Source organism: Etheostoma spectabile, chromosome 7 (genome assembly GCF_008692095.1).
Source record: "Etheostoma spectabile isolate EspeVRDwgs_2016 chromosome 7, UIUC_Espe_1.0, whole genome shotgun sequence".
Taxonomy (NCBI): Eukaryota; Metazoa; Chordata; class Actinopteri; order Perciformes; family Percidae; genus Etheostoma; species Etheostoma spectabile.
Window position 1 is genome coordinate 1,918,855 of NC_045739.1, and position 14,703 is coordinate 1,933,557.

The window sequence follows — 14,703 nt, forward strand, 5'->3', positions numbered from 1 at the left end:
ACTCAGACTCTTTTCATTTCAGCAGTGAGAAAAGGCGTGTATGACGAAGAAGGCTGCTGCTTCTCCGTCGTACATTAGAGCACATGTCACCAGACAGGAAAATCCTGATTCAGATTGTTTTGATGACGGCCTCCAGGAGAAACTTGCAATCAGCCATACCAGCCATAATGAGCGCATCAGCTGCCAGGAAGAAAGAAAACCACACTGACGTAGACTTCCCGCCAGGCCTGTCTGCGCTGTGTTCTGGCTGCCCTGCGGTTTTGTTCCATCGTCCGACATGCGCCATACCACACTGGGAGCGTGATTTTATTGTCTCTACAAGTACTTTACAGAACAATCCCGTGTTTATTAAGCTAGTATCTACCTTTCACTCCAAGCACTCCTGGAATTAAACTCTATGCTTCTCTTTTCTGGCATTGTCCTGATAAAAAGGATCTGTGATGTTTTATGTTTTTCCACCTCCAAGATCAATCTCTTGTTGACCATGGTGTTGTAAAGGAGACATTGGGCGGCTGTGGCTCAGTGGTAGAGTGGTTGCCTGCCAGTCGGAAGGTTGGTGGTTCAATCCCTGGCCCTGCAGTCCCATGTCGAAGTGTCCTTTGGCAAGACACTGAACCCCGAGTTGCCCCTGATGCTGCGCATCGGAGTGTGTGTGTGAGTGTTTATCTGATGAGCAGGTGGCACCTTGTACGGCAGCCTCGGCCAGAGTGTATGAATGTGTGTGAATGGTGAATGTTTCCTGTAGATGTAAAAGTGCTTTGAGTAGTCGTTAAGACTAGAAAAGCGCTATATAAATACAGCACATTTACATTTACATATACGATATTGGGGGGTGATTTTGGTAAATTGACTGAATGGTCTCCTGTTTCACCTCCTGCTGTCTGAACGCCCTCGCGGCTCGCGTGAAAATGAACATGGTGCCCATCTTTAGCTTAAACGGAGAGCCACTTCACGCACAGAGAGCCACTTCACTCACGGAGAGCCACTTCACTCACGGAGAGCAGTTTCACGCATGCTTCAGGGACGCAAGCACCCCGTGGAAAATAATTGTGTTTAAACTTCATGAGGTCATCAGTTAGTGTGTCTCACCTGCTTTAACTTCAAACGGCAGGTCAAACTCTCGGAGGGCATCTTTCCTCAAAGGGAGGTTCTCCAGCTCCACTGCACCTGAGGAATGGAAGGAATCAGTCAATCACCCGCTGTGTCTCAAACCGCCTACTTGCACCCTTCAAACACTTAGTTTTAAGTATATAGTGTAGGTTATGCAAAAAGTCAGGGCACTGAAAGTATCCGGATGACCCCCTAAAAATGGTCAAAAAGTTCAGCGTGGGACAATGGACACTACTACAAGGGGATAAGCCAGCCGCCACAAAGCGTAGCTCATATGGCGCCATTTTAATGCTACCAAGCCATCACCCGCATCCCATTGAGTCCCATTATATTTGGCACCACTTTGACAGTGAATAACTTTCCATTTGAAGCGTTTAAAGACTCTGTTTGTCCGTTGATTATTTCTAAAGAAACAAAACAATGTATAAAAGGCTCCATTTTCTTGGAGCTCACGTTCTGGCTCCAAGACGTTTTTATAAAAATAGGTGATTGTGTCATAACCACGCGACTTACTGTCCCATACTAGAGTAATTACTGTAAAGTACAGGAGAAGCTGGCAGACAGTTTTGACTTGCATTAGCTGTTAAGCTTTAATTACTAATGTTAACTAGCATTTTAGTTAGTAATAATTATCTTGTGCTAAGCATGGGTTCATAAACTTATGAGCACCACTGTACAACACAACAGAGTTAAGCTAAAACATTTGTGAGTGTTGAGTATATGCAAGCTGATTTAATACAGAGGAGATGAGGAGAACGTTGAGAAAAACCCCTTTGAAAATGTGGCACTGCAGCATGCTTTGCAAATATAAACCTAAAGATAGAAGCATATGTAATTACCTTTCAGAAGGGCAATGGAGAGCTGATCTGTGTTCAGGTTGCTGACATATTTCCCCAGGTATGTGTTTAGCACCCAGGCAACAAGGCCCTCCAACATCCTGCTGGCTCAGGGATGCTGAGGCGGGTAAAGCACCAGCCGCTCGCTTGAAGACCTCACAGGGGACGAGTATAATGTCTAATAAACACGGGACATACATTTTATTAACCTGTAGAGATATAGTAGTTGATTTGTTAAGATGTTCTCCTGTATGGGGGAGCCATCACTCACATCAATGTCCATTCTAAAATCAAGCATTTTACAAAGTGACTTGGTTACATGTAGGGAGCTACTGCACATGCAGTGTGACTCAGTTGTTTGTCTGTCGATACATTTCATTGTACAAGACAGGCACGTGCCTAATAAAAGCCAAAGTTAACAATGACAAACACGGCTTTCATGTGATATGACTATGGGAGTGTTGTCATTCCTGATACTAACGGAGCACACCACAGACCACTCATGTCTATCTAGTTCTATTAGGGGGTTGCGTGTCTTTGTCCTCTCTATTGTAGTCTGTTTGAAGTCTATTAACGAAGTGTAACGTTAGCTAATGTTTAGGGATAACTGGTACTTTTATGAGCTATAAAACTAGGCTAATTTAATTAGCAACAACTTGGCGGCCGACACCAGACTGAAGCTTTCCGACGTCACGTCGCCATGACAGCATTATAGTTAGTTAACGTTACCAAAGAGAGCCTTCACTTAACCTTATCCGGCGTTGGCAGAGTGACAGTAACTTTAAGATATTCAACTAAAGTTAGCATCCAAGCGACATCGTGTCGTGGCCGTACTAACGTCACAGATAGCCAACGTTAAAGTAATGTACAAACGTACGTGTTTCTGACTCACCGCCAGACGACCGTTGGAGCGTTAGCTCTGCATCATGCCAGCCAAAGTCCCCTGCCAGGAGGTGGTCTTACCCTGTCCAAACCCACTCAGGACATGTCTACAGGGACATGAAGTGCACACTGCAAACTGCCAGCCACTGTTCCGACAATAACTAACGCTGACAGGTTTATTGACAAGCTGTTTCCATCAGCAACACAACACTCAAACGTGTTTGTGGTGGCGGACAGGGCAAGGTTGTGATCTACTTAACATTAGCCACTTTGCTAAAACTAGCTTGACAAGGTTGATTATTTACAGCCAAAAACAGACCGCTGGCGATAAATCCGACCATAAAACAACACGAACCGCGCGCATTTAAATCGAGAACACACTTAATTATTCAATAAATGGATATATTTCAAAGCTTCAGAGTTATGTCGCTGCTGCTTAGACACTCCTAACGGCGTACAGCTTCCTACTTCCTGTCATGTGACGAAAACAAAACTCTCCATCGTGTGGCGTTCATGTCACACCGCTGAAACGGTTATTTTTGGATTTCCCGGTGCAAAGCCCTGCACCAGTTTAAAAAAATGCACTGTAATGGATTATTCATATTTACAAAACTTAAACCTGAGCCCACCCCTGTCCATTGCTGCCTCCGGCCCAGAGTAGAGCTGAAGTATACAGTTGGAAAAAAAATAGGAAATTTATCATGTAAAAGAAAGTCTCAAGGGGGGCAAATTTTCTGATTATGATTAAGGTGACCGAGGGCTCCACAATTAATTATTACACTTATTCATTACTTACATTAATCCAATGTTGTGTGATGTAAAATAGCTAAACAGGACACACTTTTAAAAAGATATGTCCAGCAACAACATGAAAACGAGGGCAGCATTTAAGTCAATACTGGAAGCATTTATTGACTGATCTTAAAAGTATTGGCTCACAAAAGCAAAATAAGTTATCACAGTAAAAAATAATTAAGGGTGTTCTTTCACATTCCACAACACTGCACAAAGAAGATGCATTTCCATAAACGAATGAAATATCAGCTGAAAACACAGCATCATGGTATTTGTTCAGATTGCAGGATCAGAGATTTGACCACATTTACAACATGTCAAAGGCAGTGCAGCCTTATAATCTTTTAGAGTAAAGGGAAGTGCACGCTTTAAACAATAAATAGTAACAACATGGCAACAACAAGTACAAATTGTTGAGAGAAGGGGCTCTTTAGAACTACATGTTCTGGAGTGTAGGATATCACCAAAGTAATTCTGTTCCAAATAAGTGAAATAACAGGTGAGGCTTGAGATGGTCTGTGCATCTTGGCTTTAGACATTGAAGACCAAACCAGAATGATGAGGTGCTTCTAAGTTTGACTAAAGTATTCCGATACACATATTAATTACTTACTTCAAAAACACCTCATGGATGAATTAGAATTATGTGCATCAGAGCTTAATCACAAAAAGCGAGCAGGAGCTTTTGACAGAGGCTACTGAAAACATTGATGCAAGTTATTAAGTTACTGGTAATAAGCAATTTGTATAGACTTCTATATTCTGCCCACTTGTATATGTTTATGAAAATGAACATGAACAGTGATAGACATTTTGCCTGAAAACAGCATTTGAAAATAATTTTTAGAAAATGTAAACACAGCTATTTGTATGGCTTTGTAAAAATGAACAACTATATTCTGGTCAATTGTATAGGTTTGTAAAAATCAACATGAACAGATTTTTTTTTTTTTAAACTTTTTTCTAGATGAATAAAAAAAAAAATTTTAAACAACATCAACTGTGTAATGATCGTGTGCGTGTGTGTGAGTGTAAGAGAGAGACTACATTTCTTGTGCTGAAACTGTGCTCTTCTCTCTTTCAATGACTTTCTCATTGGAATCAGGCATGTTGAGGACTAGCTCCCTCTCATGGAAAGCATGGCCAGTGCATTCAGAAGTTCCTGGCCCATTGAATTTTGCAGGAATTACTTAACTCGCATCAAAGTTGAGAAACATCTCTCAGCTTCAGCTGTTGTCAGGGGAGTAGTTATGAGGATCCCAGTCCACATAGTCCCAGTCTCAGAGAATGTTTCCTGGAGGTTGGAGCTCATGAGAAGCTGGTACAGTGCCAGTGAACCCCAGCAGCCCTTGAATTCAGGATTCTCATAGATCAGAGAGAGTTCTTTCTTGAGCTTTGCCTTATGGCATTCAGAGCCTCATCAGGACATGAATGGCATTACCTTTCAAACATATCTGCTTGCAGTAAGGTAGCACTTACAAGGTGGCCAGTGAAAGAGAACCTTGCTTTGGTGTGATCGAGGAGGGTGTCTCAGACCTCTGCTTCTCCTCTTCTCTCAAAGCCGTTCTAGGTCTTTTGGCTCCTGTTGCTTCTTGCAGCTGCTGTTGAGAGGAGTCCCTGAAGGCAAACAAACCAATGTGTTTGTTAGGCTACAGTTTTGTAGTCTATATTTGATGTACAGGTTGTATGCAATTTATCCACATGTAGTACAAATATTTCAGTTCCACATAAAATGGGCAGGGATGACTAAAGTCTTTAGTGTTTTAGTTAGCCTGTGTCTCACCTAGCCTGGATGTTCAGCACAGTATACAGTGGTGCTCAAACGTTTATGAGCCCATGCTAAAGTTAACTAAAAAGAAGACTAAAAGAAAAAAGAAAATTGGCGTCCTTAAAGGTTAGATTTACCTATTGTTTTAATTAAGGTATTAAATCAATATCCAAAATATGATTTATTTATTCCTACTTTTAATCAACTGTTGCATGGGTTCATACACTTATAAGAACAAAAGTAAAAATAGTAAAGTAAATAAAGTAAGATAGATTACACCACAGGCCATATACAGTATAATGAGAATAATGTCTAACACAAATGCAGTCTCCTTTCATGCATATATTTTCAAATAAAGCTCTGCTTTGAGATTGATTAATCTTATCTTATGGCCTGCGCACTGTTTGTGAAGCTGTGTAGGGTTAGTTTGATGAAGACAGCATTGATGTCCTTCTTCTGGAGCTTCTGGTACAGAATGTCGACCTAGGGCAGGATTTTGTGAAAAAGCCACAAGAAAAAAATTAAATCTTCATCATGTAGCATTCTCACGTAGCCAGATGCCTCTCTCCCGGTGGGCTGGTCAAATGAAGCCAATGAACCCTTCCCGATGGCTTCAAAACAGTGTATTAGGTCGTTCTCGTAGACAGTGATCACGACTCTGCTGTTGAAGTTCCACCTTGTGGATGAAGTTTTGGGTAGTCTTCAGTCTGGTCAACAATGCTGGTGCGTTTGGGTGTCCGGGAAAAAAAGTTGCAATCCTGCTCAGATCAGAAAAGAAAATATTCACTTTTTTAATGCAAGAAGTAGCTTGCTGCATGATCAAATTCAGCTGATGTGCATAGCAATGCACATAAGAGGTATTCTTTTCTGCTCACCAGCCGTCTTTCCTCTCATCACACTGGCTCCATCGTATGCTTGCGCAATGAGTTTGACTTTCTTGTCGGTGGCAAAAAGTCCGTTCTGTCTCTCCAAAAGCACGCTGGTGATTGAGATTGATTCCAAGATGGGAAGAAACTCAAAAAAGCGCTCCTGCACTTTATGGTTGCCATCGATGTACCAGCTGTGCCCGTGGTCTCGTCAGCTTGGATGACTTCATCTCCTCCACAAGACAGCTGTTTCTATCATGGATAACCCCCCCCGACACACACACACACACTGGTCCACCAGAGGAGCACCTTCTCTAAGAGGCTCCGACAGCTTTGATGTCGCACAGACCGCTACAAGAAATCATTACAGGCAATAAAACTTATTACCACCTCATCACTGGGTGCTGATAAGTCTCTGAGGCATCACAATACTGCACTAATGCAACCTGCACAATAGGTTTATCTACATGTTTATCATTCCTAGTTAAGCATTTTCACATTTTTTGTATTCCCAACTTGTATCTATTCAACTATTTATTCTTGTTTTCTATACTATTATTATTATTATTTAATGTATAATTTATGTATGTGTATTGTATCCTAGTATTGCTGTGACTGATGTTTTGCTGCTGTAACACTAATTTCCCATTTTGGTGGGATCAATATCTATCTATCTATCTATCTATCTATCTATCTATCTATCTATCTATCTATCTATCTATCTACCTATCTATCTATCTATCTATCTATCCATCCATCCATCCATCCATCCATACATCCATACATCCATCCCAGTAGCTGGTTTTGAATTGTCTTAAATGTCCCCTTAAAAACTTTCGCATTTTTAAGACACTCATCAAACACCTCATCTAAAAAATTGACAAGTCCAAGAAAAATACCAGGGCTAGTGGAGGAGCCCTCAGTTTCATCTTTGCCTCGGAAAGCTAACTCAAACAACCTGCAAAACTTCACACACTGGATTAGCCGGTTGAGGATGTGGCATGGACTTCCATTAGCTGTTTAGGTTTAATTACTAATGGTAACTAGCATGTTAGTTAGCAGTAATTAGCCTGTGCCTATGTTAATGTTAACCATTCAATTCAATTTCAATTCAATTTTATTTATAGTATCAATTCATAACAAGAATTATCTCAAGACACTATACAGATAGACCACACTCCAGAATTTACAAGGACCCAACAGTTCTAGTAGTTTCCTCCAGAACAAGCAACAGTGCGACAGTGGCGAGGAAAAACTTCCTTTTAGGCAGAAACCTCGGACAGACCCAGGCTCTTGGTAGGCGGTGTCTGACGGGCCGGTTGGGGTTAGAATGAAGAGTGGCAATAACAAAAATAGAAAAAAATTAGTAGTTTGTAGCAGTTCTTTGTAGTAGTTCATGGCATAGCAGGACGCTGTGCGGCATTACAAGGCACAGCAGGACGTAGCAGGACGTTGCAGGACGTAGCAGGGCACTGCAGTGTAGCAGTTGAACACAGAACGTGTAGCGGGACCAAGGCGACAACTGCTACCCTGATTTTGGAGCCTCTCTGATCCAAGGGAACATGCTGGGGAAAAAAGAACATAAGGACTCCGGGGAATGACTCCCCAGAGCTAGGTTAGTAACAAGCATTTCTGGGACATGGATGCACATAAATGAAAAGATGGAAAGATAGAGGAGAGAGGAGCTCAGTGTATCAAAATAAGTCCCCAGCTGTCTAAAACTATTACAGCAAAACCAAGAGAGACGAGGTAAAGAGAGCTCCAGCCCGGTCGGGCTAGAATATACGCGGGTTCGAATCCCCGCGAGGTGTGGCCACATTAAAATTAAAAAACAACATTGGCTAATATTTCCAATCAATAGAACAACTAAACAGTACTACAGTTGCAGCTATTGTGATTTAGCTGAGAGCCCACCTCACTATCAACATATAACAGATTAAAGATTATACTTCAAGTCTAAACATTTTAAAATTACGATAGCCTAACTTGTCTAAGTAATTACTTTGCAGGAGATTAAAAAAGCACGCTACAGTGGGGAAAAAGGCAGTACAAGATCCTCCGTTTGCGCCACATTGAGCCTGCAGTCAAGTGCCTGTTAACTAACAATGATTAGGCTGGTTGTTGGCAATATTAGAATCCTAGAGATGTCTGTTTATTTTCGCTTGGCAAATAATAAGTTAATAGTACTTACACACAAAATCTTTACATGTCACCCGATTTTTGAAACCTGTCATTTAAAGAGCAAAACTACACACCAAATCTCCACGACCGCTATGTTCCTTTAAAAAACGGTCATAAAAGGAAGATGGATCAGGTGATCCTGAAGAGAAAAACATGGGATTTCCAAATCTGAATCCGTTTGATCCAGATTCAATTTTCAGTTTTGAAAAACTGGGCCCAATGCATTGAATGACAAGGTGTGTCCAACCCTTTGGCCTCTATTGTACATATTGATAACTTTAGGTACAGGCTAATTACTGCAAGAGCTGCCAACTTTTCCAAAAACCTTGGAGTGAGGGCAACCCATATTTTGCCTCCTACAAAGCAATTTCTTTGGCTCTTTCAGCATCATTATCCTTCAGGGTTTGAATTGAGATTTGCTATTTGTGGGGGGATGGGGTGGCTCTCCCTAAGGGGGTCTGGGGGTATGCCCCCTCAGGACGTTTTTTTGAAAAATAAACCATTAAATTGCACTTTCTGGAAAGTTTTGTGCAAAAAAATGGAGAAATCAAGTCTTACACGATATGTGCAAAACTGTAGGGTTAAGAGCCTTTGCATTGCTGTAGTATCAACAGGTATTAGGGCATTTAGCATTTACATTAATCACTTGATTGCACATTTTATTACCTTCTTGTGATATAAGAAGTAACCCAGACAATGTGCCAAACATAATGATCACATGAAGAGACAGTAGCATGTGTCAGTAGCAGCTGAGAAGATTTGGGTCTGTGGTGAAAAGGTCCAACCCACACAAATTTCCTTCTCCCATTCTCTCTCCTGACTACCACACTCCCCCCCCCCCCCCCCCCCCCCCCACACACACACCACGGTTCTCAGTGTAGGGACCAGGGACCCAAAGTTAAATTACTGTTGGTCTACCAGAGGGATCAACTAGGACCACTGAAATTCCAAAGAATGAGAAACACTGATTTACATCAATTCTAATCCTTTAACCTTTGTACCATGGCTCAGTAATGTATGGCCCTCATCCTCTGAGCCCCACTTACTGTATTTACGTTTTTTGGAAAATAAAGACTTTTTCATTTTATGAAACATTGAATGAATTGTTACAGTTACATTTAGAGAAGCACAATAGTGGCAGCTACTTGAATACGGGCACTGGTGCTGGGACAAACATCTGGACCAGTCACAGCTGGCCTGGCAACCCAATGGCATTCTGCTATAACTATTTCTACCCATTTCTACATCAATTTATGCTGGAAACAATTTAAAATATTGAAAAATCAATTGGACGGCATATAGCTTAGATGTGTTTCATTAGATTTCTGCTCATGTTTACAACTTTGTGCACATTCAAAATATAACTCCTCCCATCTCTGTTGCCCGAGATTTGGAGAGTTGTAATATAGTCTGCTGTGCGTGTTATTGCTCCGTTGATATGGTAGTATCTCACTCAGACCTTCTGACGCGTCACTGCCCACAGCAGAGCCACCAGCCGCGCTGCGACAGACGGGTCTGTAATACTCAGAGGCCATACCTGAAGCCGGGGAAATGCACCTGGGATGGCTCGTCAAAAGTTTTTTCTCAGTTTGCGATATTTCAAAAATTCCACAGACAGGGAGTGCTCTTGAACCCCCCCCCCAGTCTCTGAAAGCTCAACAGGTAGATCTTTAGATAAACTCATCTTTCAGAAATTTGACCGACACTTCAGCGTGAGAAATCGGGGGGGTGGCGTGTGAGCGTGTGAAACCAGTCACATGTGTGTGTCTCATGGCCAATGAGTGAGAGTTGGCAGCCCTGGTGGTTGAGTAATAGGCTTGGCAGTGTTGATAACTTGTTGCGAATTTTCACAAAGCCTGGCTGAAAACACTTATCAATAGCAGCTAACCGCTAGCTAGCTCTAGCAGCTAACCAGGCAAGCAAGCTACCCACCGGCAAGAACCAGACAGGTAGGTGAATTAAACAATGTCTGACTTGAAAATACATCTTGATGTTATGTTAGGGCCCTGTTCATGTTATAAATACATATTATTTGTGTGTCTGTTTAGAGGAACAAAGGAACTCTAAAACTTGCCCCGTTACCTGCCGTTTTAGCTCAGTGGAAGCGTGTACACGTAGCTGCAGCTACTCAGTGTTGCCTGCACCGATTCAGGTCAGGGTTTTTCAATGAAAAGTACTTGCATATTTATAGCGATCAAGATTAACATAAAAATTGGCCGAATTATCCTTTAAAATCTAGCTGACCTACTTGTGCCTAAAAGAAAGCCTCCTCACTGGCCTGTCCGTGGTATGATCTCTGCAAAAACCAGCCTCATGTATGTGACCTCCTTCACCTGTATACACCCATATTGCTGCATATTTGGCACGCAGGAATCTCACACACACCACACCACACACACCACACACACACACACACACACACACACACACAGAATAATGTTGAGAGTCTGTATAGCAGACGCCCTTCAATATGCTAATGAGCAAGACAACACCACCATCTAGTGTATATGGCACAATGCAAAATGCAGAACATGCTTACTCTATTCACACAGACAGAAAATAACTGCTCTTAACAGTCCTGTTTGTCGTTCTTTGTTCAATACATTTTGAGAAAATGTTCCCTTATGATCTTTTCAGGACAAACTGTATGATGCAGCATGTTTCTACAGCATGCTGCAGATATTCTATAGCATCTGAGCTGCATTACACACTAATATGAGGGGCTCCAAGGTGGACTACAATGAATGACCTTCTTTTTAACAATGTTTTTATCTTTTTATCTTATCTTATTTAGCTTGTCACATGGTATAAAGGTAATCAAAGAGGGAAATAAGCAATATTTAAATAATTGAATAGTTTTATAGTTTGTGTAGAATAAGCATATAGTTGTTATTGATTGCTACTGACTAGTTTACCACAAAAAAAAGTAAGAAAAACAATGTGTTTGCCTCCTCATGGGCATCTGTAGCAAATGGCACCTTTTTGAAGTTAACACAAGTCCTTTGAAAACAGGCATATTTCTAAAGTGGCAATCTGAATGATTCACAAGGGCCTATTTTTGTTACTATTTGCAAAAAATGGAGGACACATTTACCCACAATAACACACCCTGCCCATGCATGTTCATAATAATAATAATAATAATACATACATACAAATGCGTCCTTGAGTACCAAGAAAGGCATCTTTAAATAAAATGTATTATTATTATTATTATATGATTTGTAATGCACTTTACATTTAAGACAAACCTCAAAGTGCTACAGGTAAGATCATAAAATCAAGATAAAACATCCGTTTAAAATACATATAAATAGTGCAACATTATTGTGCAAGGTTAAAATTCATGGGTTCTGCTAAAAAGAAATGTTTGTAGTCCTTTTTTAAAGGTCTCAATAGTTAGTGGTGCCCTCAGATGGTCAGGGAGGGCATTCCAAGTCCGAGGAGCGGCAGAGCAGAAGGCTCGATCACCCATGGTGCTAAGCTTTGTTCTGGGGAGTAAGAGGCGGTTGGAGTTTTTTGAGCGGAGGGATTGTGTTGTAGTGAGAGGGGTGAGTAGATCTTTCAGGTGGGGGGGGGCATTTCCATAGATGTACTGGTGGGTGAGAATTGAGACCTTGTATTCAATCTTAGCAGAAACGGCAAGCCAGGGAAGTGAGTGGAGAATGGTGATGTGATGTGGTCGTACTTTCGCACTCTCATCAGGATCCTTGCAGCTCTATTCTGAGTTCTTCACTAGTGAATCTTTCACTTTGAAATATATTTTTAGAATCAAAGTAATTCTCTTTGAATTTTCAGAAAGATTATTGATGCAGTGAAGTTAATATTATGGAGGAAAGGAAACACTTGGCCAAAAAGTGGGAGCCCCTGTTACTTCAGTGGGATGGGGTTTGGCTAACTCGTGGTTAATTTTCTAATTATTTTTAAATTGCAGAAAAATTAAATAGAAGTACATTTAAAAGGGGGCACATTCTATACTGTAAATGGACAAAAGATAAAATGATTAGGATATGGCAAGACAACCAATTACATTTATTTCAGTGATTTAGAAAGTGACAGTGACACACAGGTCCTTCATGGTGCCCAGGACTTTTTTGGCCAAGGGACCTTTTGGGCCCTCCCTTGGCCCGGGGCCCGGCACATCGGACCAGGTGTTTCCCACAGACGGCGGCCCTGGTGACGCATGTTTTCTGCGTTCCTTCTGCCTGGTGGTCCATGTTGCTTATTTTGGGAAAAAGGCCTGGGACGGTAAACTGGGTTGCTCGGGTGTTTTGGTCCCGTGTTTCCCCTTTCATCAAAGCATGACCTGAGTAACGAGAAATTATTCCACAAATGTAAATATAAAAGCATAAATGAACAAAATGTACAAGTATGAAGACTCCCGAGATTTAATTTCCTGTAACACATATCAAAGTGTTAAACTGAAACTGTAATTTCCTGATGATAGCAGAGCCACCAGATCTAAGGATGGTGTGACGTGCTGCAAAAAAAGGAAAAAAAAAACGATTCCCAAGTGCGTGTGTGTCCTTATAAAATGACGTACCTCACGTCATGCTTTGCCTTCTTGCGCCCTCCACTCCAGGTCTTTTCTCCAGGTCCCTTGTGACCCGAGCATTCTGGGTGTCTGTATAGATTAGAAGTTGTTTCAATCTCTTTGATATAAGAAGTAAAATAATAACCACGGTCTGTGTGTTGCCATTAGAGGACTCACCGCCATTCCTTTGCACTCTGTACAGGCTTCACATGTCTTCTCCTGTTTCTTCTTCTATTTTTCTTTTTTGGCATTGCAACCATGACAATGTCAGCGTCTGCCTGAACACGTTTCCGGACCACTCTTCTCCTCTTTTTTTGAGGACCGAGGTTGTCTGGCCTTTTGCATAAAGATAAAAAAGTTGTTTGAATCTGAACGACTACAGTAAATCCTCAATACTAGAAAGTGTTACAACATGTACCTTCTGATACCGGCTGAATCCAAATCTTCCCTTTTCCTTTTATAGGACAGTTTGTCTTTGTCCTTTAAATATCGGGAGGGACTGGAACTCATTTTGGGTGTAGCCATCTTCTTCTGTGCCTCAGGTGGCAAAGTCTGCTTGACTTCTTCTTCAATGGCCCTGTACTGAAAAGCACTCACATATTTCCTTTGAAAAGCTATGGTGCAACCAATACTCACCCAGGAAGACTTGTTTATCGCCGTTGTGTCCACTCTTTTTCTCTTTGTCTCTGGGCCGAGGCTGTCTGGCCTTTTGAATAAAGACAACAAGTTGTTTGAATCTCCAGAATCTTAACAGCAACAGTAAATCATTGACACAGGGACGTGATATAACCCGTACCGTCTGATACCGCCCGATTCCAGATCATCCCATCTCCTTTTTGGGGTACTGGTTTTGTCCTGGGCCTCATTATTAGATAGGTGGCTGTTGGAGGACCTGGACTCTAGCTCAGTCTTTCCACTTAGGGAAAGTCTGGCCATTGCTGTACTGATCTCTTTAATTAGAGGATCCTCGCCACCTACATCACACTAAAAGAGAATATTTGGATTCATGTTTAGACTGTCTGTCAACTAAACACAAGACATAAAACTAAATAGCACTCAAATGAACTAAGTTGTACTTGGTAAAAATGGTCGTTTATAGACATGCAACTCCTATTGATTTAAATGAAATAGCATCTTTAATTTAATTAAAATCCTGTTCGCATTCCTGCCCGTCAAACAACTTCAAACAATTGATTTTTAGCAGACTTTAAATAACTACAGTGATACAGTCATGAAGAAATGGCAACTATCAGCTTACTGGTGTTAATCTGTTTTCACTGCTTAGAATAAAAGTTCAGTGGGCTCTACATTACATGTGACTACGTTAATTAACTTTAAAATCTTATACTTAAATTGGAAAAGAAAAGAAAAGCCTCAAATTAGTTTGTACTAGATAAATAGATTTAAATCAGCTTACCGTGCTGTGACTTGGCCTCCGCATGTTGCTTTTTCCAAACATCTTTGAAATACTTGTTGAATAAAACAGTTCAAAACGGGATGTCTCTCTGTGTCTGTACTCAACGCGTGAAGATATTGGAATGACAATTAGAACTGAAATGTTCTCTCCTGTAGACTTTTTTGATGTAGGATTCCAGAACCATTATGGGGTCATAATGGACAACGGAACCTTCAGAACAACATGACAACTTCAGCTTTATGACTCATAAAGTACAAATTAGGTGTTTAAACATGTCCTGTGATTCCTCATATTCAGTTGAAAGAGAAAACCAC

General features: G+C 41.1%; 2 protein-coding genes across 2 annotated transcripts in view; both read right to left on the reverse strand.

The window, feature by feature from the left end:
* The window catches only part of vps13d (vacuolar protein sorting 13 homolog D), a 93,137-nt gene extending 89,850 nt beyond the window's left edge, over positions 1-3,287 (reverse strand). Inside the window, 3 exon segments of the mRNA XM_032520174.1 lie at positions 1,090-1,167; positions 1,950-2,124; positions 2,839-3,287. Of these exon segments, the coding sequence (XP_032376065.1) occupies positions 1,090-1,167; positions 1,950-2,046 (175 nt within the window). The 5' untranslated portion in view covers positions 2,047-2,124; positions 2,839-3,287.
* A 1,811-nt stretch (positions 3,288-5,098) lies between these two features.
* LOC116692830 (uncharacterized) lies at positions 5,099-14,601 on the reverse strand. Its single transcript, XM_032521383.1, has 6 exons — positions 14,390-14,601; positions 13,769-13,956; positions 13,391-13,678; positions 13,150-13,308; positions 12,982-13,062; positions 5,099-5,240 (listed from the first exon to the last, which is right to left on the reverse strand). The coding sequence occupies exons 1-6, from the start codon at positions 14,429-14,431 to the stop codon at positions 5,099-5,101; spliced, it is 900 nt and encodes a 299-aa protein (XP_032377274.1). The 5' UTR covers positions 14,432-14,601.
* Positions 14,602-14,703: the final 102 nt, after the last annotated feature.

What these genes read in the sequence shown, in the direction of transcription:
- LOC116692830 (XM_032521383.1), bottom strand. Translation starts at nt 14,431, where the DNA reads ATGTTTGGAAAAAGCAACATGCGGAGGCCAAGTCACAGCACG. An exon ending in GGAGGCCAAGTCACAGCACG is followed by an intron (nt 13,957 to 14,389) that starts GTAAGCTGATTT and finishes ATTCTCTTTTAG; the next exon opens with TGTGATGTAGGTGGCGAGGA. An exon ending in AAGGCAAAGCATGACGTGAG is followed by an intron (nt 5,241 to 12,981) that starts GTACGTCATTTT and finishes GTTTGCCTTCAG; the next exon opens with GGACTCCTCTCAACAGCAGC.